Source organism: Rissa tridactyla, chromosome 16 (genome assembly GCF_028500815.1).
Source record: "Rissa tridactyla isolate bRisTri1 chromosome 16, bRisTri1.patW.cur.20221130, whole genome shotgun sequence".
In the NCBI taxonomy this organism is placed as follows: domain Eukaryota; kingdom Metazoa; phylum Chordata; class Aves; order Charadriiformes; family Laridae; genus Rissa; species Rissa tridactyla.
Window position 1 is genome coordinate 4,687,364 of NC_071481.1, and position 26,285 is coordinate 4,713,648.

The following is a 26,285-nucleotide window of genomic DNA, read 5'->3' on the forward strand; positions in this document are numbered from 1 at the left end:
AATGAGGAGTTAAATAATGTAACTGTGAGGCTGCAAAGACTGAGGGATCACAAAAAAGAAAGAATCCTTGGCAGAAATAGCAACGGTACTTATGCCCCCAAATCTAACACACAGCCTAAAAGAATACCAGAAGAATTTCAGCTTGAAGTTATGTGCGTCAGACAACTTCGTTAGGAAGATTCTTTGGAGAAAAAATTTCTGCTCAGGTTTTTTCCCCACCAAACAATGCCTTATTCATATCTTTTATGATATTATCCTCTTCTGTTCAACAAGTAAAATTACTATTACTCCTCCATCCACTGCTTTCTTCTGTATTTCTCCTCTAAGAGGGAAATACTGGGAAAAAAATAGCCCACAGACTGTAAGAACATATAGCTATTGCAACTAATGATCCCTTTCCCACAATCTGTAATGGCCCCTGATGACTTAAACCTGACCATCTGTCATATCACCCATTTTGTATCAGAACCACAGGACTCAAAGAGAAGGCTACAGATTAGAACATTTCCAGAGCACAAAATACAGCAAAAGTTGTAAAGAAATTTCCAACTAGATAAATCAGGAAGTATTTTCCTCCTTTTGAAAACAGATGCAGTTTCTTGAAATTACAGTGTCTTTGTAGTGCAGCTCTACCATTCGGAAACAGAACCAGTGTCTTTTGTCTACACCACGTTTCAAATTTAGACAGACTGCCAGAGATTCATAGGCTCCTGGAGTTCAAAAGTCTTAAGTCTCTGAAATTATTGTTGCCACGTCATGACAGCAGCAAGAAAATCTATTACAGTGGCACCCAGTGGTGCTGCTGTAGTTCCTTGGTGGCAGTTCCATAACAAATGCCATCTAATGGAGTTTATCATTCTTCCACCACCTACACTGGTTTGGTATGCAAGTTAGCACACAACATTGGATTACAAGCACTTGTTTCTACATGAGATGATTTCTAAAATTCCCTCCCCCTGCCCCCCATTTTAAATGGAAATTTTGAAATCCAACCAAAAAAAATAAGTTTCTTCAGGTAATATTCCACAAAAGGTCTGAAGAGAAGAATTTACTGCACTGAAAAGCAAGCTCTCTTCTATATGATGCCTCTCTTCTAATGAAACCATAAACATTGTACATAATTTAAGCAACCACAAAATCAGGACTTAAATTCCGTTGCAGAAGCAGGCTGAAGTACAACCTCAGCTAACTAAAAGGAGGAGCCTGTGTGCAACCTCCTTTGCATTAACATGCATGAGTAAATACTCATGTAATCAGACAGCAAAGGAACTTGGTGCTCTTGGAGTGTTACTTCTACAACTATAGACAAGACAACTCTACTCCATCACCTAACAATGAAAAACTGCCACAAAAGCACCAGTTTATAGGTAAAGCCATTAGCCTACACGTGACCTACGACACTGCAGCAAATGGTACCAATACTGCCTTGACTTCAAGAAGCATGAAAAAAAAATAAATAACAATCAATCAATAAATGGTGTGCCCAAACTCAGTTTTGCATAGAAGAGTCTTCTCCTTGAAATTAGACCCACAATAATTATTTAAAAAAATAAGATTATTGTAGTCTGTTATTTTGCTGTCGTTTAGACATCTAATCTCAAAAGCATAAAACCTAACATGCTTACCCTCTCAGCTTTCTCATTCAAATTATGCTCCTAAACAAAGCCACAGACCGCAGAATAAGCACACCAAGAACTAGAGCACCAGACCCAAGCAGGAGTTACACCACAACAATTATCATGCGGCGGTCTGCAACATATCCCTGTATCTGTCAGTCCACATGATATTCCCCCACACTGAAGTTAACAAGAAGTTTTCACTTTGGGATTCTAATCTTTCTGTAGAATTCTCAACTCACCACAAGCAAATACCATAAACAACCACATCAAAAATCAAGATACTCATGTTTTAGACTTTCTAGTCAAATTCAGAAACAATCTAGTTTGTAATAACAGCCTCAGAAGAGAAATTCCCTAGAAGAGCAATTCTCAATGATATAATGTACACAGTACTCAGTTTTGTTTGAACAAAAAAAAAAAAAAGGATTAAGCAGAAAGGTAGAGGAGAGAGAAAGACTCCCTTACAAGATTAGAAGAAACTTACTGGTTGAATTGCCTTGCATCTGGATGATACATTTGGATTCTTTGCTGGTTTCTCGGGAATTGAAGGGACGGACCCGAACAGCCACCTTCACTGAAGCCCCCGACATTCTGGTTGCTTGTAGTGCAGTCAAGAAATTGAAAGTGAAGGGGGTCAACAGTGTTTCAAGTTATCCTTCTTGTTGGTGTTTTCTAAAGAAAAAAATACGATTCAGTTATTCACAGCTATTGCATTCAAAATGCTGATAAAATTAGGGAGGTTCACAGTTGTTTGATAACTCCAATTTCTGCTCTGTAACCACTCTTTCCCCCAAAAGCTGTCACTGCAAAGACAGAACTTTAAACACACTTAACAGCACCTGTACACAGTCTCCCTAGTCGAAAGTTTCTGTCATTGAAGCAGTTCTTTTGAAGTGTACATATTTGCTTTCATTACTTGATTTTCTTCCCAGAAAGTAGGGATGCCAATACCAAAATGAAGATCTGGTGGTAACGTGTTAGGCTTAACCTTACAAAGCCAATTTTAGCAGTAAAGATACAGCTACTTAGATTTCAGCATGAGCTAGCTACCATATACTATATATCTAGGTTCTTTAGCCATCAACCCTTGCTGCCATATTAAAACTAACACAAGCGTGACGGGCTATATCCCACTGGCTCTCAAGACACAGCATTCCAGCGAAAAGTGTTTACCCAACAGCCTTAAAAAACCCTTTGCAGCCCTGGGAAAGTCCTCTTCTCAAAGGAAATAAAAACTCATTAACTTCTTGTATATCTAGTGATTAAAGGACACACTACTCCATAAGGAGAAGAAGAACCAAAAATTATTGCCTTCAGGGTAAATATTATTATCTATCTTCAGCAAATGCTCAGCAGTAAATTCAACTTCATTATCAAAACACTTGTTCAAATTCTACTGCATCCAAACGATGGAGCACTTTAACTGGCAGGAAGCTATCCATGTTAGCCATAATCCAAGCTTCCAGTTACATCTGAGACAGCATTGAAATGCAGGGTTAATAAAGATTGGTTCAATTGTATTGTCCTCGACCTACCTTTTCCATTAGAAGAAAGTTTTTTCAGTCTACAATTAAGCAGTTTAACTTATTGCCACAGGACTGTCAGTACTGAAGTTAAACAGACTCAAAAAGCAATAATATAGATTCAAAGAAAAAGCCATCAAGATCTAGTAAAAAGCTACCACCCTTGGCTAGGAAAGCCTCCATAGCACAGACTCTCAGAACCTGGAAGACTATACTGAGAAAACATGATTACATGGTTGACTTATCCTTATATTCTAAATACCTGCTACAGCCAGTGTTGACGACAGGCTTCAGGGCCAGATGAATCTTTGGTCTGACTCAACACAGACACTTCTATCTTGAATCTGAGTTAACATGGGCAGAACTCTACCCTGCACAAGTCACTATGCATGGCCCAGAAATCTTGGCATCTTCTTTCCTGGTTATCTATAAACCACACATCCAATCAAATCTTTATTTCAGGGTCGCAATCACAGTGCCACAAAAGTACAAAACTTACTATCAGATCTAAAGCAGAAGCATTTCAGCTCTGAAGTAAGTTCTGCAGCTCGTAAAAATACTTATACATCCTTAGTTCAAGTTATGACACATCTTCACACGGTACAAGAAGTTTTTAATAAAACTGCATTACTTCATTAATGCCATCACATGGTGAAGGCAGAAATTAAATTACTCCACAAAGTAGAAGTCATTTACAGCATTCCTTATTTTAGCAGGTACCTGAGGTATTCTCACCAGACTAGAATAATAAGAATGTCTTTAGGAAAAAGCCAACTGAATTTCAATGTCAGTGGTACAGCAAACTAGTAGAATAATGATTCATGAGACAACCACACAGTCAACTTTAGGTTAGTACAGAATTTTAAGAAGTTTCACTAAAAACTTAAACATAGAATAGAGCAAAGAAGCAATGTGAATGAATTTGCAGGATCTTCAGTGTCTAACAGAGATTCTGGGTTGTTTTAGAGGACTGCTTTATTCACTGTTGCTCAGAGGTGACTACTTTTTCGTGCAACAAAATGTATCAAACATGTAGCTTCATTATAACCTTCTTCCTGAGTACATACCGTGAGGAATTTTTGCTCTCCCTTCTTAACATGACCCTTGCATAAGTACCTGTGCCCTCACATGAACGCTGAGGGACAATACTAATCCTGATACAGGAGTATTATTCAACTGCCCCTGAATATTGCTGCTAGAAAACAGGAATTTTACTGTACACGACCAGTAAACATTCTGTTTCTGAAATACAATTTAAGAAATCTATCAAGTGCAAAATCTCTTTTATTATATAAGTTCACAGTGACACAGTTTACTTCGTCAGATTGCAAAAGACGAGTAGGTGGAATTTTCATAGGGTGTAACACATCACAGAAACTCTACCTGACATCAGCTTAGTGGTTCTCATCTTTCTTTTACCCATCTATCCATATTAATGTGAAAACCATTATTTTGCCAACTTCCCACAAGTTAATGAAGGGGATTTAAAAAACAGCAAAAAAGACCCAAACAAAAAAATCCAAAACAACAAAACACAACTAATGGGGTTTTTTTGTTTGGTTTGTTTGTTTGGGGGTTTTTTTGTTTGTTTTTTGTTTGGTTTTTTTTTTTTTTTTTTATGAACTGTAGGGAGATTATTGTCCCTTCTTACACACATAAATAGATTTTTTTCTGATGTTTTCACAGAAATACCTCTCAGTAGTACATTAATTTCTACAGATAACTAGCATACCTAGGAAATCAGGAAACAGAAGGAGTGAAAGAATCGTATACTTAAAATAATTCTTGAGTACCTCTGAACACGATATTCACAATAACAAAGCATGAAAAGCACACTGCCAGAGACTCTATATGCACTAGCTAAATGAAAGGCCTGTTTGATATAGAGCTGCGAAGAAATTCTTACAGAACAGGTCACAAAATCACCTACAACAGCATAAAAATTTAACTACTAGACTTTTGCAATTATCAACTTTTCCCAACCCTAATTTTTATGCTAATACAAAATTAAATGTAATTTTAAGTGTAATTTTACATCTCATTCATTCTCAACTCTACAATTTTTCATAGCTGAAGCAAAATGCCTTCTTGTAGTTGCACAAGGATTTCAGATGTTTTGAATACCATCTCGCTATGCAAGATTCAATTTTCATTAATAAGAAAATTAACTAGAACCAATATATTTTTCCAAGCTTCCCATAAATTTAAGTTATTGGGGGTTTGAGTGTTTTGGGGTTTTTTTCCCCATTTATCAGCAACTTTAACTGGTTGTAACATTTTATAAAGGCAGTATTGCCTTCGCCATACAGAATGATAAGGCAAAATGAGACTAAGTTGCATAGCATCACAGATAATAAATTGCAACTGGTTTTTCAGGGTTCACATTTCCCAGTAGTGTCACTTACTGCTACAAAATGCTGTCTGCAGAGTGGTAATAGGAGCCGTAACTTGCAACAGAACAAAACAAAATGTGCAATACAGTTTGTGGTTCAGATTTAGAAGAAGAATCTTTAAAAACAAGAAGCTGTCTTTTATATGTTTATTACAGGCTTAGAAGGTTGCCATCCATGCTAGAATGAATCATTCTCCTAATGTCTCGGGAAGAGCCTACCAGCAGTGTATCTTTTAACGTTCTGTCTGTATGAATCCAACCAGGAACCGAGTAAAGAAGGGAACTGCATACTTGAGTCTTTGACATGATATACCCCTGGCTCTAAACCAGGTGGCAGATAATATTTGAGTTGTTTAGTGAGCTCCATCAGCACAAAAGCAAACCCTACATATTATTTTTACACTTATTTTAAACTCTTATTAAAAGATATCCACCATGGAAGTCACACAGTGAGGTTTTAATATTAAAGTGTGTCATTAACCAAATCATCTAAATACCTCGTCTGGTTTCAGTTATTCAAGCCGACAAACCCAATGATGTTGGTCAATCCCCAACATCTCTCAGCACTTGTAACTAGATTGGGACTTTCACACAAATGTTTAAAGAAACAAGCTGTTCATTAAGACTTGGATCCTTGGATGTGTTTGAAAGTTCTGCCAAACCAGTTTGTATGCAATGTCAAAATACTGAACATATTGCTACCGTTTGAAATCAAGTTACAAGCAGAACAGGGCTTTAGAGTCAAATTATTATTTATATATTCAGAGACGCTTGCAACACATTCAAGGTAGTTACAAAAACAGTGTTCAGCATCTGTAGTCAAATAAAGTTTAAATCAAATTTTTAAAAAAATTAAAAAACCCACCACACATCAGAATTGGAGAAGCATCGCTTTTATTTCAACATAGCCAGCCCTCGTGTCATATTTGCACAAGTATAGAGAATACACGAACTTTTAAACAAAAAAATTGCTTGTAACTTAATCAGTACAACAGCTCTAAAGAAAGAAAATGAACTAGGACAGAGATCAGTATATGGAAAGTTAGCAAAACAGCTGTTCAGAGCAGCAGGGGGTTATGAACAAGACCACAGCGAATCCAATTTTAGGTCCTCCACTAAGGATCAGGTAGTGATGACAGTCTGATATATCAACTGAACTCACACTCTACGAAATACTATCTTTATACTAAGTGAAGATGCCAGATAAAACATGGGTGCAGAACTTGGCAGTGCATGAAAAATCCAACCACAGAAACATATGGCTATTTATCAACACACCAATGTACTGTATTGTGCAATAACAAAAAGAACTGGGCTAGGGAGGAGCTAGAAGGGAAGAGAAATATACTTTAAAATTTCGTACAAACGTGTTTTACATTTCAGAGAACAGATACAAATTCACCATCTGCTTCTTGGTGAATTCTAGTTTTCCAATCTCAGTTTAATACCCATATTCTGCCGATGACCCCAAAACTACCAGGCCTGTCATCCTGCCGCCTGCCTCCTGACTTAGCTCAGAGGATTGTCAGATCATCATCCCAATATGGCTGCCTGGGTAATTGTGCTGTACTGAATCCAGGGACAGATCCACTACCTACAGGTCCATAAAAAAACCACCCTGAAAACCACAATCCTTTTGCATTCTTGCATCTTCCACCTGGTTGAGGGGCTTTGCCTCCCTCCTGAACACGCAATCACCGTCTCCGCCTCATCCGAGCTACAAAGGAGATAAAAGGACGGCGAAACGCGGCGATATTCGCTACCGTCGCAGCGGACGGGATTCAGAGGAGGAAAAGGAGGGGAAGCGGCCGCACCGCCATGGCTCGGGGGAAAGGGGAAGCAAGCGTCCCGGGGGACAAGTATATGCATCGGGCAGATGGAGGCGAGGAAAGGCCGCGGCGGGCCCCACGCCCTTGTGCCGCTACCCTGACAGCTCCGGGACACCCTGTCCTGCCAACACTTCCCTTGCCCCCCCGCTCCCCGCTTCCCAGGCCCCAGCCCACCCGTGGCGCCCCCCGCCGTTCCCCCAGCCGAACCGCAGCCCCCGCCTCCTCCACCGCATTACGGCATCCACCCCGCCCCGCCGCCCAGCCGTTCCCCCCCTCGTCTCCCCTACTAACCCCAGCTCCCTCAGCGCAAGCCGCCCCTCACCTCAGGACGGGCGGGAGTATCCGCAGGGCACGGGCAGCGCGGGGCCGCCGGCGCTGTCAGCAGCTGGGGGAAGCGGCAGAGCCGGCGAAGCAGCGCAGCGCAGGGCGGAGGAGAGAAAAGAGCCCGGCCATCCCCATCACGCTTCAGCCGAGGCTGGGAGACCACCCCCCCCGCCGTCAGGAAGGAAGCGGGAAGGGCGAGGGAGGGAAGGAAGGAGGGAGGGAGGGGAGGAAGGGGGAGGGAGGAAAGTGAAAGGCCGCGCTGGGAAAAAGGAGCGCAGCGACACACTCCCCGGAGCGCCGCTCCCACACTGACAGGATCGCAAGGCTCTGCGCCTGAACCCGCCTCCGCAGGGGGAGGAGCGGCCGGCCGGCCAATAGCTGCGCGCCGGCTCGCCCTCCTCCCGGCATTTCACCAATCGCCAGGCGCAGAATCGCCGCGTGCCCGCCTCCTACCGTGCCAATCACAGGGTGACACGGACGCTCACCAATCAGAGCTCGGCAATGCCCGTCCGCAGCGACGATCCCCACTCCTCCCTCTGAGTCAATCCCTCCGCCGAGCCTCGGGCACACAGGGGATCAGTTCTTCTCCGTCCCCAGCCAATCAGAGCGCGGGACGGAATCGGCGTCCTCCCTGTTTTAACCTATAACGAGCGGCACGAGGGCATCCGAGCCGCATCACCGCTCCGCCGCGCTGTGTGCGTGCGCGCCTCCTGAGGCGGCGGGGGGAGTTTGCGCGCCGGAGAGCGGCGGGTGTCTCCTTAGCAAAGACGTGAGCAGAAATTGGGCGCTTGTGACTGAAAAAAGCGCTTTAATGTACGCGGCTGGCTGGCGGCCCCGGCTCGAGGGCCTCATGAGCGTCGTAGGCATGCGTGCCTGCCGGAAAACCGTGGCTGAGGCAGCGGGTTCGCCAACTCCAGGGAGATTCAGTAGGAATTTGAACCCTGAACGAGTCCTAAAGGTGGTAGTTCTGAGGGGAGGGATAATTTTTCCCTTACCCCCGCCTTCAAAACGTTTTCTGAGCAGCCTAAGATATATTTTGTACATCTTGTAATGTGTTCTTATGTACACGATTGTTTTAGTTAATGTTGTATTACCTCTTGCACTGTCAGTAATTTCACATATTCTCAAAGTAGAAGTTTATTTTTGTGACAATAACCTCAGCTTTAAAGTTCCTCCTTTCCATTAGTACTTTGTTCATTTCTACTGTTAGAAGGTAGATTTAGAGTAGATAGATAGAAGGAAGAAGTTCTTTGCTGTGAGGGCGGTGAGCCCCTGGCCCAGGTTGCCCAGAGAAGCTGTGGCTGCCCCATCCCTGGAGGGGTTCAAGGCCAGGTTGGACGGGGCTTGGAGCAACCTGGGCTGGTGGGAGGTGTCCCTGCCCAGGGCAGGGGGTGGAACGAGATGGTCTCTAAAGTCCCTTCCAACTATGACCATTCTGATTCTATTAGAAACAGGCTTGTGTTTAGGCTTATAAACATTATAAAGAAAATAATATTACATTAAATACCTTCATTACCTGTTTTCCATACACACACCATCATATATGAATTGGATTTAAGCTGTTGAGAACATCTGGGACCTAAGACTTCTAGTTTCAGAGCAAGGTTTATGTTTATTTACAGGCCCCTTGCTGTTAACTACATTAATCTTCACCATCTCTCGTGTCCCATCAGTTCCAGCATTTTGGGAGAATGAGTTATTTGTTACTTTATGTTTGGTGAAAAGTCACTTTTCCCCCTTGCCAACCTCATCCTGCGTACATGTCATCTGCAGTTATGCCTATGAACGTAAAAGCCTAACAAGACATAGCTGAACACTGGTTTGCAGGGACATACCACCACAGAAACAGCAAAGCAAGAATAGGTGGCTTTCATATGTCTTAGAAAATACCATTAATCCAACTTTGGAAGACTTCCTAATGACGGGACATATGATTCAGTGGTGTTTTTAGTGTAGTGTAACTGTTCTATCTTGGTCCATGCAGAGAGTTACAATTTCTCTAAAACAAAACAAAAAAAAATACAAAAAACAAAACCTGTTTTGAAATCCTGCAAACTGTCAGCATACTGGGTGTGTGCTGTAGTCCTCTGTGGTAATAGCGTGATTAATTTACTTCAGCAAAGTTTGTGTAGTGTCTCTTAGGAACAGTAGTTCTGCATCACTGTCTTATGTCTAAGTTTGGAGAGTTCTCACATAAATAGTTCAAGTATGTTAATTCAGCTGCTTGCTTACAGAGCCTTGAAAAACCTGCTAGAAATTTTCAGAGAAAGTCTAGTTACACGTTGAGAAAGAAATGGTAACAAGCACATGACAGAGGCAGTATAGCGTCTGGGAGGTCACTCACTGCAAAGGGAGACAAGAGGAAAATTCCTCTTCAAATATTCAAGTATGGAGTTGAAAGATGGTAATGTATTAAGGCAGTCCTCATCTAGGTGGTTATGATGCCTTTTTAGTTATAGAACTTAGGCATTTTATCTCAATTTAGACTAGCCTTCTCAATATCATTTTTGAAAGTCAGGTCTCCTTGGGTAATTTAGAATTAACTTATTAAAAAATGTACTTAAATGGAATTCTACTTCAATGTTCTACTTGTGAATTCTGTCTAAAAAATTAATGTCTGTTCCCTTATAGGAAAGGGACCATTCTTACTGTTTTTATATGCTTCTGACCAATACCATGTAACTCTGCAAAACAGCAGAAACAGATCCAATTCTCTGCAAGCATGTGTGCATTTAAAAGTAGAATTTAGACATGCCTTTTCAATAAAATATTCAGATAATGAAGGTCCCCAGCACAAGAAAAGTGTTCTTGAGCACTATTATACCAAAAAAATGAAAGCAAGCAGTACTGCGAAAAATTTCTTGCATTTATTAGTACAAATAAATATAGCTGGTTATTCAAATCACCGAGATACACTACCTAAAATTGGGAAACCTGTTTAATTACAGGAAAGAGGGTAGGTTTAAGCTAAGGGATAACGAAAAGGAAGACAGGTACGCTGCAGAGCAATGCTCCTGGGGCTTTTTGGAGTCAATCTGTTGCTGGCTAAAGCAGCATTGTCATCCTGCTATTAACAGCATTAGCCTGCCCTTGCTGCCAGCAGGGAATAGTTGACAGAGATGTAAATTGTGCTATTACATAAGTGTAAATTGTGATGTAATAGAATCAATTGTACTGAATTGTATTGCTATAGCATCAGAACTTGCCCCAGTAGTTTCTCTAGTCCCATAACTAGAGGGCAAGTAAAGAGCAGCGATACAACCATGTAACTTCAAATTTTCCAAGAAAAGCACATTTTGCAACGTTTATGTAAGTTAGCTGTTCCTGGGATGAGCAAGTCACAGCTCAAAGCTATTCAGATTCTGCAGTTACAGCTAAACGTCAAAGGCAATTTGATCAATTGATACTTTCTGTGATCTCTAATATACAGTCTCTGCATTCTAGTAAACTCACAGTGGGATTGAAAAGGCTAAGTGACATGCTAGTAGGAGGAGGGGAAATCACAAAAACTGCAGGTGGTATTAAATTAATTAAACTAAGAATTATCACACAGATGATGTGCTTTTGTGGGAGATTTACACTTAATCCAATACTAACTTCAGCTTTCCTTTTCAGTTACTCTGCCCACTATCCACTGAAAGGCTGGGGTTTGATTCACTTTTGTATCCAGAGGAAAGCAATATAATGGTACTTTCAGTTGCTCATATTAAAATTATTTCATTAGTCTGCCCAGGAATGCTGAATTTGGGAGACTGTTTGTCTGAATTCACACCTTTGAAATACTTGATACCTAGTTCTCCAGATAAAATTTTTTTAGCCACTTAATGTGAGCCTTTGTGTCTTCTGTAATATCTGCATTGACACAGTTTCAAGTGATAAATGGTTCCCATAATTAGACAAAACAGTTCAGTAATGCACTTTGCTATTTATATTCCTCAGCTGAAACTCTGATATGATGGCAGAATAAACATAAAATCAGATTCTGAAGGGCATTGTCTTGATTAACACATCCTATACCAAATGTAAATATTTATGTTTCCTCCTGTCAGACAAGGTTAAGAGAAACATCCTGAATGTGTTCAAACACACCTTTCAGTTGGTACAGGGGAATAAATAAATAAAAAAAAGAATTTCATTGTATGCTTGCATTAAAGAGAGCTAGGTTCCATACAGATTTTCCGGTAAAACATTTAAATTCCCAACCCTCTTTGATACTAGTTATAACACTTCAAATGTGAAATATCAAGAACTATTAGAGAATACAGACCTCAAGCCCTGTACAGGCTACACTTAGCAATGAGGCTTTTTTTAATTTTAGGACAGATTATTTTTGCTTGCCCTCTTCTCATTTTGTAAGACTGCTCATTGTTTCCACAGCATCTTTATTCACAAAAGGTGGTGGTGTGTCTAATTTATAATAGTTGAAGAAAATTAGAAGAAAACATTTCTTCCATCTTTAAAACACATTCCCAATCTATCAATAAAATTAACTTACAGGAAAAAAAACACCCATAATGTGAAACCATAGCAGTTCATTCATCCTCCAGTAAAAAAAAAAAAAAAAAAGAAAACTATACACACCACTGAACAGTTGTCCTCCATATACATAATAAAGTATACGTCCTCCAAATAAAGTATATATTCTGGGATGTTTGTAGAGGTTTCATGCTATAATCCTTAATAAGGAGGTGACAGTGGAACATTTAAGAGTGTGTGTTTATGCAGAAAATAATTACCCCTCTACTAAAAAGGAAAAAACGCACCTTGAAAGTTACAGCTCGCTGCGTACCCTTATAACATGTTCCAAAACCATGAGGGATTTTGATGCTGAGTGACAGCTTGCAGGTAAAAGCACAGCAGACTTGTTCTGTGACTTTGGAAGAGGAGGATTTGAATTTGTGGAAGGAGTGAAGGTTAAGAAATTAAAACTTGTCAACAAACAAGCTTCTCTGTTTTCCCCAAGAGCGGGAAGAAGATTCCAAAGTTTGTGTCTGCATGGACTGTTGGAACACACACACACACACACTGCAGGGGGGAACACAAAAAAAAAAAAACCCCAAACCAACAACCAAAAAAACCCCAAACCTACTACATCTTCACATTTTAATTTAGAATTACTTGCACCTCTCAAAGGTCAGCACTGGATTATATATAACCTAACTAAAACTCCTCTTGGAGACTGCCACCAACTGTCATGTAGCTATGAATAGGTATAAGAGTCACCCACTTGGGAACATTCATTAGTTTGAAGTATTACCGATATCTGTGCACACAGAAATTTTTCACATAATTTACTAAGTTATCTCCAGATCCTAAATCACTATCGGCAAACCTGAACTAAGTCACCCAATCGTTTGAATTTTTTTATACTTTCACTGAGACACTTAAAGGAAAGAAAGACAAAGGAAATGTTTTGTGCGAGTGTGTATCATTTATTGTAGTTCAAGAGAGTCAGGAATTGAACAGAAGACACAGCGAAAAACAAAAGAAAAACAACCTTTTTTTCAGACTTAATTTTAAAACACTGTGGTTTCAAATCCTTTTTAAAAAGGAAATTCAAGTATCATATGCAGGGGGCAGTAATACAAAAATGTTTGTGAATTTTTTTTTTATTCTTTTTTTAAAAATGTAATTCTACATTTCCTGCACCCTTTCTGCTTTGGTAAGGCCAAGCCATGGATACAAATTGGTACGCAACATAAAAAAAAAAAAATGACCCCTGCCCCAAACTGCAGCCTCCAAGAGTAAAAGGATCTGCTCTCTGCAGACAAGCTCTAACGGCTCAGAACTGTCGTTTAGCATATATTGTATCTGCAGCATTAAAAGAATGGATTTTATTTTTTTAAAAGTCACTGAAATCCTGGTATTCCCAAGCATCTCGTTCATGGCAGCTGTTCTAATGTATTTCTATCTCGAGGCTTTTCAAAAATACCAGAGCATCTAGATCAACATAAAGAAAAGGGACATTTCAAAGAACGGAAATTAAAATCCATGTGTGAAGTCTTTGCTTTTTTGAAGTTATCCTTGTGTCTAACACCAATTAAAAACCAAATATGCAAATATGTGTAATATAAAAATACGATCCCAAGATTAACACTTTGTTGCAGGCACAGTTATCGCACAGAATATGTTCTTTTGAGGGCAGGGGAATGATTTTGATTCACAGGGATATTTTTTTTGCATTACAAAAAAAAAAAAAAGACAGCAGTGCAGGATTGATGGGTGGAAGAGGAAGAAGGGAGGGAAAGAGAGAAAAGTTACTTTAGCAGCAAAATGTCCAAGGTTCTAACCACAATCAAATTAATGGATATCTGGCTGTAAAAAATAAGGTTGAAGGGATGCTGCCCTGATCCATTCATCTTTGCTAAAATAATTCAGCTGTAAAAACTCCAAAATGTGACATATTGAAGGACAGTTTTGTAACATAAGCAACTTCCTAGCTTGTCCTCCATGTTATTGACCATCGTTATCACTTAAATATATGTACAAGAATTAAGCCGCTTTTCTCCTCGTCGACATGCTCCTGGTCACTACTGCAAGCCAGTGCCAGTGGGCGTGCTAATCCCATCTATAGCCATCCAAGTGTATCTGTTCCGCTATCACCAGAACAGCCCACGCCCCCGTTCTGCCCGTTGGTGTTGGCGTGCACTGCAAGGGAATTTTTAATGGTCAGCATTCTGCTTGTCTCTCATCCAGGCTTGGATTTGCTCTTTAAGTTCTGGCACTAATAGCATAAAGAAGAGGAAAAGAAATAAAAAAAAAAGAATTATTAAGTTAGCAGTTGAATTATTTAGTAATACTACTACAAGGAAGCTCTGCATAACCAATAGCAATTTCTTTTCTAGAAACCTGATAAGGAATGTCTACTACTATTTTCTTCTCTATCGATATATTTTCTGCACAGCTTTGAGTAAATGAGTTACTCTTTTACCTACCATAACAGTATCATTTTGCCCGGTAGTTATGAAAGCAAGGGTGTGGGTTTTTTCCCCAGAAAAAGGAAAACCAAAAGGAACAAACTCTTCTGCACAAGTTGAGACGAAAGAAACATTACCTCTACACTATCTTCTGAAAGTATATGGAACAAACTGCACACAATTTGCTTCCCCCAGCCAACAGTTCCATTGCTAACTCTTAAACGGATACCTGGTTCCAGCATATTTTCTGTCAGCGTCTGGCGATTGAAAGGATCAGTGGAAGAGTTCAACAGATGCCTCAGGATGATTGACCTGTCCATAATAGTTCCAGATGGCAACCTCACGGGATCAGTCATGAGAGTGTCCATAAGTGGATCTGAGGGCACAAGTGTCTCCTCATTAAATTGAGGACAATAGCTACAAGTTCTATCTGCACACAAAAATACAGTACAATCCCAGGGAAAAAACAAACCAAAGAAACTCTTAACTCTATTTACTTAACTATTTAATTGAAATAGAGCAGGATGTAGGGCTTCATAAATGATACATAGTTTCTATTTATATATACTCTTACTTGGAATCAAAGTAACAAACCAAATCCCTCTTCTCCTAAAAAGCCAGGATTTAGAAAACTCAACTTGCCTCTGAATTCATCCGGAGCATCGCTGTAATCGATTTCTGCACGGGCATTCTTGGCAACAATTTCCTCCACTTTCTCTGCCAGCAGTTTGAATTTCTCTATTGCTATGGTTGACTTGATTCCAGCCTTTCTCATCTTTGAGATAACCTCCTCAAAGAGCTCTTTACTGTAGGACCTCTACAAGCAAAGCATAAAAAGCCAACTTTGCTGAGTTGTTCTATCCTAACACACCATAAAAATTCTAAAGATCTTTTAATGCATTTTTAAAACTTCAGAAGGAGGGGATCAATGAAACCGCAACATTATGTCAGACAGAAAAGCAGCATGCAGATAACATTTCATCTAGCACCAAAATGTCAACTTTGGGGTAGACTTGTGCTTTTTACTGATCATCACCACCGTAGAACTGTTCAGAACACCAAAAAAAAAAAAAAGGAAAAAAAGGCAACATCGCCTAATTGAAATGAATAAGACACTCAGAGAGGCTGACTATAATTATTAGGGTTGTTCCTTAGACAAAACAGCTGTCTTGCCACTCCTGTCTATTCTTGTCTTCACAAGTCTCGGCTGAAAATACAGCATAAAATGAAAAGCTCTCATGAGTTCTTAACTTCTCTGATAATGCGTAAGGCAGTACTGGGAAAGAAGTGATTCTTTCTCCTAACACAAACAAAACCAAACAAAAATCCCAGCCCCTGATGTTGCAAAAATAGTATGGCAAATCCCAGGGAACTAAAACTTGCCGGAAACCTGCCAATTGGTGCAGTAAGAACTGTGCAACTACATAGTACAGCATCCAGAGAGACCAAATGCACATCCCATAATTTCAACTGAAGCAAGCACTGCTTTCATGGAAAAAAAAAAAAATAGGCAAGGACTTTTGAAAGCTGCTTATGTTCTAAAGACACCATTTTCTTTTAAGTTCACAATACCATGTTTTGATATAAGGCTTTTAAGAAAAATTGTTATTTACACTGCAGTGCAAGGCTGAATTAAATGACAAAACAAAACACATTAAGTCTAACAGATTTCTATTTTCCTTGGGGATTTTAAGATGTTCAACACGGCCCTACTTCTTTCATCTACACTATATCGCACCAAGAAATACCATTCACTGCTCTGGACACACAGTGCCCACCCAAACTCCTTTCTAGTCCCCAAAGGAGAACAGAACTATGGCAATATGCCCAGGGCTTTATAAACGTTTTCAGATTCCTTCTAATACGTGCCAGGATTGGCAAACGGGGGATGTATCAAAATGCTTTAGAGAGACCCTGCCATGATCAAGCAACTTTTTGTTTGTTTTGTTTTGGTTTTTCCCCTCCTAATACCAGTAGCCATTACCCAACAGTGCATTTCCTTGGTGTTTCTTTCCTGTCATTGACAGTTTCCAAGATACTAGTCACTCCCCCGCCTTTTTATGAAGGGCTACTTTGTTAATTAAGCTTTATTCCAGTTCCCACACCAGCAGGCTTCTTTCTTTTTAATCCCTATGTCATTGCTGTGCATTTTGCCGTGGCTAGCATCGATGAATGAATGATGGATAACATTCTTACTCCCATGTACACTGAACAGCATGAAAAAAATACACTGCACGCTCATTAGACACGTGCAAACACATAAGGTCTGTTTTGGAAGTGTTACTGATGTTATCTGCAATGATCAGAACTTAAGTAATTACAGAAAAAAGATCATGTTTTTTCTAGACATGCACTAGACATGCAAATACAGCTTCACATATTGTCAAGCAGCTTCCACTAGAATTTCAAGTAGCCACCGAGAACATTTTTTTCCTCTAGATTTTGAAAAGTTTGTATTATAAGACACGGGCACAGACAGATGCGATTCTCTAGTTCAACAGCTTTACAGGAACAGAAGTGAGCGATACCTTATCTACCTTAAGAATTAACATTCTGCTCTGAAGACTACCATGAGTTCAAAGGTGTCTCACATGTGTTGCGTTTTGTCAGTTTATTACACAGCCATTTAATAAGAGGAAAGGGAATACCATTTGGAAGCTGTTAATCTAGAAAGTGAACTTTGGATTGTTAAACGGGGCTTTTGCTCTCAGGCCCAGCCCTGCCTGTTTCACATGTTCTTGATGAGGAACGGGGGGAGGGAGTCAAAACTCTTTGTATGTTTCAGTTTTCCCACTTGCAAAATTAGGACAAAGTACTTCTGCTAATTTACCAGGAGGCTGTAGCTAGTAAGTGACTAACGCTCAGGAAACTTCCTATGCATGTGAAGTGCTGGAGATATTTATGTGTGTCTATAGGTTTGCAAAACACTTTGAAAACCTACCCATCTACAAAGAGCAGACAGAATACAAACATAAGTGATCTGCTGAAAGAAAACAAACTGGAAACATATACAATAGAAATCAGGTGGCAGCATAAAAGTAGGATGAAACTCTTCTAGAGAATTCTGCAGAGTCCACAGAATGTCTGTCCACAGTGCTTTTGCCCTTAGTCCCCTCATCTTTTTGGAGCTCACCTGATCATCAGCAATCGCTTTAGCAAAGCGAGCACAATCTAGCTGTAGATAAATGTCAGTCAGTTGGTCCAACAGCTTCTTTGGTTCAAACCCATATTTCTCAGGGTTTTCCACTTTCAGGTCACGGCACTTGGGGCCACAGAGTTGCTGTAAGTTAAAGTTCAACATAGCGGCCAATCGCGGTCCAAGTTCCTATACAAGGCCAAAGTAAAACACAGATCACAGCATGAAGGCAGTGATAAAGAAGATTATCACTAGATTTGCATACAGCAATATCAGGAATTAACTAATTAACTAATAAAATTATCATTTTGTAGGCTTGCAGGAAGCATCTTTTCTTTATGCATGTTTTCCATTAAAAGAAAAAATATGCAAACAGCTTCTGTCTGGAAGGATCACACCATCTCAGTGACTCAGGTGATGCTCTTAACATCAAGTAACTTCAACAGCAATTAAATTTCAATGAGTTGCAGAAAGGGGAGGAGAATGGAGACAAAGGGCTACCAAACATTTCCACGTTATTATCCAACATGAGAGACATTAGAGAAGCCAGAAACAAAGTTAAACCTAAGCAGGACTTACAGGTCTGAGAAAAGGCTTTTGAACCTGCTTGGTAAGGATATGGAACATATCAACAGTTTCTGTTGCCAGGGCAAGATATGAACGAGACACACGCTCATCCTGAGCTAGCTGCGACTGCCGAGCCTGTTGCTGATCCTAGAAAATAAACATTCAGTGGTTACAAGTCCATAGAACTTCCTACATCATCACCCATCAACACCGTAACAGCCATAACGCTAACACGGTCTAGACAGATAGAAGAACAGACTGTGATACAAATCCATATGCGATACATTTTTCAATTTAAGGTACAGCTCACTTTTACTACCCAATACTAAATGAAAGCCTGCACCAATTTTCCAGAATTCTGTAACACTAAAAACAAATGCAAACGATGTCACAAGACTCCACAGTTATTGAGTCTGTTTACATCCTGTAACTGCTCCTCACAGCTGCAGAACTGGCTTATGCTTCCTTTCCATCCAAATGCTAATATTTCTAAAACCAGCTTGGGACCTGAGAGTCCAGTGAGGTTCTCTCTAATTTATGCACCATTATAAGTAATGAACACTCCACACTGGAACTGTCTGGAGATGATGTTCCAGCTCTTTGTGTCACTACAGTAACGCCTTTACCTTGCTAGCAGGCAGAAACAGGAATAAAGGCTTCAGAAGAGCAAACCAGAATAAATTTAACAAACAAGATCTTTATAGCTTTTCTTTTCAAAGTCTTTTTTTTTTTTTAAAATCAATAACCTTAAAATAGAAATGCCTGACATTGGTGGGTCAACACACACAATTATTGTTTAATCAGGCTAAGGTCTGAGGTATAGGACTCTAATTGTCAGCATCGAATCTACCCAGGATCAATGCATTAACAACATAAAAGCTTCTATTCCTTGAAGTCAATTCAACTGGCGAGCATCTTCCAAAACCTCCTTCAAGAAGGTTAGGGTCTCAATTTCTCCACTTAGAATTAAGTGCACAGTAATTTAAAACTTTATGCTATTTCCACTTCACACCCCACTCTTTGCCAGCCACAACATAACTACACAGAATGATGTTTTTTGCAGAATGTCATCCAGAGTGACGACGGCCATACTGGCAGCAAGAAAAAGCATCGAGAACTGCTTCTTGTGAGCAGCTCTTTGGTGCTGCCCCTTATTAAAAGGTTCTTTTAATGGTCTTATATTAAAAAATTAAAAATAAGTAAAGGGCACTTTAAAAAACAGCTCTGTTCACCCTGGGCAGCAGGTCCCATTGTTCTTTATTCTTCATCTCCTCTTGCACTTCATGGATACGTTTTAGGGACTCCAGACTCTCATCCAGCAAGAAAGTTGTGTCATTTATCAGCATGTTGATGTAGCGAACAAACTGCTTCCCAGAGCTGAAAACATCGAAACACAGTTATGGCAGCAGTAGAGTAGATGGGCGTGCAGAGCAGTCTGCAACCCCAGCAACACTCCTCCTGCACTGTATATTTCCAACAACGATCCCATTCCCCATGCCAAGTTGATCGTGGTGTCCATTGCTCAGTTTAGAAACACTCCAGTTCTACTGGAAGGAGTTGCCATTTAAGATACAATGGAAAGCAGCATCACCCATTCCCAAAGGCAATGACCTCCTCCAGCCATTGCCTGAGCAGCTTGCATGACAGTAAGCGGCATCATGCACAATTTCTTACTCACTTGAACTCTTCCATAAATGTACCATGGTGAGCTATATTCTGCCAGAGGCTTTTGAAAATGGTGCTGATGTGGTAGCGGATCGTAAACTTGTCATAGAATTCACTAGTGGCTCCAGTATGTTCAACATCTGGAAAAGAAAACAGATCCCGGAAATTAAATCAAAACTCTTTCCCACCTTGATTCACCTGCACGCACTACCTCTCTCCCTTACTGTCTGCACTGTGATGAGCTTCAAGCACCAAGCTTTAAAAGATTAAATTCAATGCCCATTCGTAAGTCTCCATCTTAGTCCCCATTAAAAGAAACATTGTGCATTTTACTAATCCAGAACCAACATCATTTCTGGAGAAAAACCCTCAGAAAACAAAACTTTCCATCTAGTCAACTCCACCCTGCTCTTTGTCCCACAGTCTAAAATTTCATTAAGAAAACTCTGGGAACACTGCAAAAATACTTGGTTTTATGGGTGCAAAGCCCTTTTGAAGCATCCAAATCTACAGGAGTAGCAAAACCACAGTCAGAAGATTTAAAATCCCAATATTGCCTTACAAAACAAACAAAAACCTTCCAGTTTGGAATCCAAACACCACAAAAAACAATTGTCACGTTAATCTACAGTGCTACTGCACAGCAGCTTGTGGAAGGACTAGAGTTCTCAAGGTTCCATCTAGTGCTATTCCCCCGATTCCTGAGCAACAAAGCCTCACCTTTACAAGACCCAAGATCTACCTGGGTTGTTTTTTGGGGTTTTGTTTGTTTTTTAAAGATTACAACAGCCTTTTGCCTTGTAATACTCATTGCTTACTGTACACTCACTGAAGTATAGACAAAGAACTTACCAGTGTAAAACTTCATCAAGGAGGGGACTAACAATTTAGTGGAGAGAGGATGATTCTCAATCATTTCAAAGAACTTTTGCGTCCGGGGCTGAACAGCTGGATTTGTCATGAACATCACTTCCACCAGCTTGGCTACTAAGTAAGGATTTCGGATGTAGTTCTGGTTGCACAGCATCACAACAAGGAACATCACTATGTCCTGAGTACAGGGCTCATAAAGCACCTGAGGAGCATATCTGAAAAGAGGGAGACAAGGAAAGCAAAATGAAAACCCCCAGCCCTGTATTGTCTACAGATGATTTATCACATACATCAAGTAAGTTCAGATAACTCATTAGCAACAGGAAATGTTTAGTCATTTTATCATAATTTCCCATCGTTCCTTACAGAAACTAGATTTTTTACTCTTCCAAAAGGTCTTGCCAGCTCATCACTACTGGAAGCTAGTTTGGCCACTAACATTAAGGACAACAAAAAAAGTTTTTATAAATACATCAACAAAAAGAGAGCCAGGGAGAATCTCCATCCCTTACTGGATGCAGGGGGGAAAGTTGTAACCAATGACGAGGAGAAGGCTGAGATACTTCATGCCTTCTTTGCCTCCATCTTCAATAGTCAGACCAGCTATTCCCAGGGTGTTCAACCTCCTGAGCTGGAAGATAAGAATGGAGAGCAGAACAACCCACCCACAATCCAGGAGGAAGTAGTCAATGATCTGCTTCTGCACCTAGACGTACATAAGTCTATGGGGCCAGATGGGATTCACCTAAGAGTACTCAGGGAGCTGGCGGGAGAGATCACCAAGCCCCTCTCCATCATTTATCAACAGTCTTGGTCAACAGGGGAGGTACCAGATGACTGGAGGGTGGCTAATGTGACACCCATCTACAAGAAGGGTCAGAAGGAGGATCCGGGAAACTACAGGCCTGTCAGCCTGACCTCGGTACCAGGAAAGATCATGGAGAGGATCATCTCGAGTGAGCTCTCACAGCAAGTGCAGGGCAGCCAAGGGATCAGGGCCAGCCAGCATGGGTTTAGGAAAGGGAGGTCCTGCTTAACCAACCTGATCTCTTTCTATGACCATGCGACCTGCCTTCTGGATGCGGGGAAGGCTGTGGACATTGTCTATCTGGACTTTGGTAAGGCCTTTGACACCATCCCCCACAGCATTCTCCTGGAGAAGCTGGCAAATCATGGCATACACAAGTGTACTCTTCACTGGGTAAAAAACAGGCTGGATGGCTGTGCCCAGAGAGTTGTGATTAATGGGGTGAAATCTTCTTGGCGGCCGGTCACCAGTGGTGTCCCTCAGGGCTCAGTTTTGGGGTCAGTTTTGTTTAACATCTTTATCAATGATCTGGATGAGGGGATTGAGTGCACCCTCAGTAAGTTCACAGACGACACCAAACTAGGTGGGAGTGTTCATCTGCTTGAGGGTAGGAAGGCTCTACAGAGGGACCTGGACAGACTGCATCGATGGGCCAAGGCCAACTGTATGAGGTTTAATAAGGCCAAGTGCCGGGTCCTGCATTTCGGTCACAACAACCCCAAACAACACTACAGGCTTGGGGAAGAGTGGCTAGAAAGCTGCCCGGCAGAAAAGGACCTGGGGGTGATGGCAGACAGCCAGCTTAACATGAGCCAGCAGTGTGCCCAGGTGGCCAAGAAGGCCAACAGCATTCTGGCTTGTATCAGGAATAGCGTGGCCAGCAGGAGTAGGGAAGTGATGGTACCTCTGTACTCGGCACTGGTGAGGCCTCACCTCGAATGCTGTGTTCAGTTCTGGGCCCCTCTGTACAAGAGGGACATTGAGGTGCTGGAGCGTGTCCAGAGGAGAGCGACCAGACTGGTGAGGGGTCTGGAGACCAGGGCATATGAGGAGAGGCTGAGGGAGCTGGGCATGTTTAGCTTGGAGAAGAGGAGGCTGAGGGGAGACCTCATTGCCCTCTACAACTACCTGAAAGGAGGGTGTAGAGAGGTGGGTGTTGGCCTCTTCTCCCAAGTAAATAATGACAGGACCAGAGGAAATGGTCTGAAGTTGCGGCAGGGGAGGTTTAGATTAGATATTAGGAAGAATGACTTTACTGAAAGAGTGGTCAGGCACCGGAACAGCCTGCCCAGGGAGGGGGTTGAGTCACCATCCCTAGAGGTATTTAAGAAACGTCTAGATGTGGCACTTCAGGGCATGTTCTAGTGGCAGAGATTGTAGGTTGTTTGGTTGGACTCGATGATCTCAAAGGTCCTTTCCAACCATGAAGATTCTATGATTCTAAGCTGAATGTTAGCCTGAAACACTATCATATTCTTTTGTTGTTGAAGTACCACTATAACAGCACCTCAGGAAGGGAAGAGCAAACATCTCCTGATCACATAACACAGCAAAGTCTGAATCTGAAGGCACATTTTCAGAAAGAAAGTGTCCAGCTTCAGAACTCCAGGATCACTTCTGAAGACTATTCATGCCCATCTAAGCTCCTAGAACTATACAAATGCATTTCATGCCAGCAAATTTATAAATGGAGGAATTTTCTACTTATTAATCTCCGACTTTTTAAAATTATTCTTCTAGGGATGATTTAACATATCATGAGATCAAAAGGACTCAGCAAACTCCAAACCATAAAGAAAATTCTTGGGGGGATGGAAGCAAAAAGCCTTCGACTTTCTTCCAAGAAAAAAAATCAGGTTAGAAGGGACTCTGGAGCTCATCTAGGCATTATATCCGCAGCAATGCCTGCCAATCTTATGGCTGTTGTTAAAAAACAGAGCATTAACTACAGAATAGCTGGGAAACTACTTTCGCACCCCAAATTTACATGCACACCACCCATTACAGGGGTAAATGGTAGTACTAATTTCTTTTTGATATTGCTTTACTTACTGTACAATAAAAAATAAAAATTCAGCAACATCTTCCACGTAAAACTCTGGCAATGCTGCAAATACCTTCGGAACTTCAGGAGTTAAAGGCAATTTTATGCTGCAGAATAAAAGAGACAACAAACAGGACAGTAAAATAGCAGGGTTAAGTCAAAAGTGTCACGAGCTCTATTATGGAATTCTCCTATGGGAACACTTTACAAGAGTTCTGAAACTGATTTTTTTTAGATCCATGTCACTACTTCAAGTACACTAAAAATACCCGAGGGCTGATCCCCCCTCAACTGAGCCTTACACTATAAATAAGACATATATTCCATGCAAAAATGTACGTCACTGACATAAATAAAGTAACAGTCACATAAGAATACAGATACTGCAAAAAAACCCAACATCACCACTAAAACTCTAGAACTGCTAAATTCAGTAAATAATTTAACATGATCCGAGAAATCTTTGATACAGTTTACACGGACTATCCTGACACTCACTTGGGATAGGCAGGGTCAAGAATGCGAAGCATCAGCTGAATCACCATGCCATAGAAATTCAGGCATCTCCTGAGAAAGTTTTCGTCCAGCAAGCCAGCATCCGCACAAGCCTTGCACCTCACCAGTTTCTGCAGAATATACATACAAAAACTAATCCAGGGGAAGATAACATAAAAGGAAGGTCAAGTCTATCCAAACTAATCAATACATCTATGAATTACGACAATTGTACAATGGTGTCTTCTTAAAATATGCCCTTATTTGAAGAAAACAGGGCACTTAAGCCCCAACATATAAAGAAAAATGTGCACATAATTCAGAGTTGCAAGGAGAGTGGAGTCTTTTACAAGGAGCCTTTATGGGAACAGTGAAAGAAATAACAGAGGTATCAAAGGGGGAAAATGTGCAATTAAAGTAATTTTGGTGATACAGTTCAGGAAATTTGTTTCAATTTATACTAGGAAGACCTAAACGGGACAGACCTTCAAAAGATAGGACCCCAGCATACACAACTTTGCAAGAATTCTACATGAGATGAGGGACGCGAGAGTTCCACCTCCATCTTGGGCATGGATTGTGCATGCACAACTACCCATGAACAAACCACAATCCCTTTGCTGTTCTCTCTCCAATAAAAGTGGTATTATCTTCTTTCTGAGGAATACTGGCTAAGTTATTCTTGGTGTTACTTTGAATTTTGAATTCACCATTAATGTTTTATTGTATCATGACCACCATCTAGCGCAGTCAAAAATGTTTTAACAAGCTCATGTCGTTCATCGATTCAAACCCACCATTTTCAAGAAGCATTGGTGCAAGTTACATTTAAACATTAGGACACAAAGTGAACATACAGGCAGGCTGACAGCGGCACTTAGTCGAGAACTGAATCACTTACAAACCTTAAGCTGTGTCTTGCAACGTTTCAGCATTTCTCGATGCCTGGTAGCCAGAGGAGAATCCTTCCATTGACTTTCATTGTTTTTCAAATCTTCAACAGTCCTGAAAACCACATGCTATAATTAGATATTATGACAGAGAGGATACGTACTGCCATCTACAAGGCACTTAACCTACTTATCTGCTAGATACAGAGGAAATATTGAGAAGAAAAATGGGGTAAAAAGCTAATAATTTTCATAGAAGTTACCCATCATCATAATAAGAAAAGTAAATTGCTTTTGTAAATGCAGACTGAACGTCTGCACAGTGTGCATTCAAAGGCATGACATACACTAGCTCCAACATACACACCTGTCAGAAATCAGAACAGTGGGGAAAAAAAAAGGAGGATGAAACACAGAAGGGATTTCTCCTGTCTGAGAAACTAATTTTATCCACTGTATAAAAAAAGAGTATTTGCCTTATTTTTTCAAACTGAAGTCTACAGTCACTCTAAAGGAAGGTTAAAAGGATATTATTAAAATTAACCCAAAGACAAAGAAAGGCCAGTCAAGTTAACAACAAGATATTTGGCGATCTCATTTGTCTTCTAGTATCAGAAAGGAAAATGGAAAAGAGAATCAGCTAAGGAAGAAAAAGGCAAGATTAACTAGAAACGTCTTTCCTTTCCCAAGGTACAGCTCTGCATCTTGTGTGTCTTCCCACTTTCCACCACTGTAAATGATTTTTTGCAGTTTTTTCTACCCTTCTCATGCTCCACTTCCCATAAAGGTCAGGTTTGCAGAGGAGTACAACACGTGAACAGCCTGTAGTCCCCTGTCAGTGTAAGGACCAGTAAATCAAGGTGGTTGATTTACCTGCCCCTCTCTACCCATCTTCTCACTTTGCCCCACAGAAGAGAAAACTTAAATGTACATTACACACACCATTTACATTTTAAAAAGCCTACGTATTCCCATATATTCATCCTTTTCAGGAAGGGCAGCTGATTGGAACAAAACTCAACATACTGTATGAATATATATATATTCAACTATACGAATACTCTATAAACATGAATTCTTTTCCACATGAATCTCTGCCTACAGCAGAAAAATATCCCATCTAATTTCTTTATTCCCAACATCTAATTACATTGCCCAATGTTGCAAGCAACTAAGCAATTGATGGAAAATGCTGAACACTAA

The 26,285-nt window shown here is 40.6% G+C and overlaps 2 protein-coding genes across 10 annotated transcripts in view; both read right to left on the minus strand.

Moving 5' to 3' along the window:
- KIF1B (kinesin family member 1B) overlaps nt 1-7,995 on the minus strand; it is a 95,528-nt gene extending 87,533 nt beyond the window's left edge. For 5 of the 7 annotated variants that reach the window (XM_054222226.1, XM_054222225.1, XM_054222223.1 and 2 more), the window contains exons 1-2: nt 7,686-7,995; nt 2,104-2,291 (exon numbers count right to left, since the gene is read on the minus strand). In XM_054222226.1, the coding sequence (XP_054078201.1) occupies nt 2,104-2,209 (106 nt within the window). In that variant the 5' untranslated portion in view covers nt 2,210-2,291; nt 7,686-7,995. Of the gene's footprint in view, nt 1-2,103; nt 2,292-7,654 lie in introns of all 7 variants that reach the window. The other 2 variants (XM_054222224.1, XM_054222230.1) reach the window with 2 other exon arrangements.
- A 5,103-nt stretch (nt 7,996-13,098) lies between these two features.
- The window catches only part of UBE4B (ubiquitination factor E4B), a 40,832-nt gene continuing 27,645 nt past the window's right edge, over nt 13,099-26,285 (minus strand). For all 3 annotated transcript variants that reach the window (XM_054222241.1, XM_054222240.1, XM_054222242.1), the window contains 11 exons: nt 25,098-25,197; nt 24,196-24,323; nt 23,706-23,804; nt 20,825-21,060; nt 19,986-20,112; nt 19,540-19,684; nt 18,320-18,454; nt 17,738-17,929; nt 15,247-15,421; nt 14,834-14,980; nt 13,099-14,411 (listed from right to left, as the gene is read on the minus strand). In XM_054222241.1, the coding sequence (XP_054078216.1) occupies nt 14,350-14,411; nt 14,834-14,980; nt 15,247-15,421; nt 17,738-17,929; nt 18,320-18,454; nt 19,540-19,684; nt 19,986-20,112; nt 20,825-21,060; nt 23,706-23,804; nt 24,196-24,323; nt 25,098-25,197 (1,546 nt within the window). In that variant the 3' untranslated portion in view covers nt 13,099-14,349. The remainder of the gene's footprint in view (nt 14,412-14,833; nt 14,981-15,246; nt 15,422-17,737; nt 17,930-18,319; nt 18,455-19,539; nt 19,685-19,985; nt 20,113-20,824; nt 21,061-23,705; nt 23,805-24,195; nt 24,324-25,097; nt 25,198-26,285) is intronic.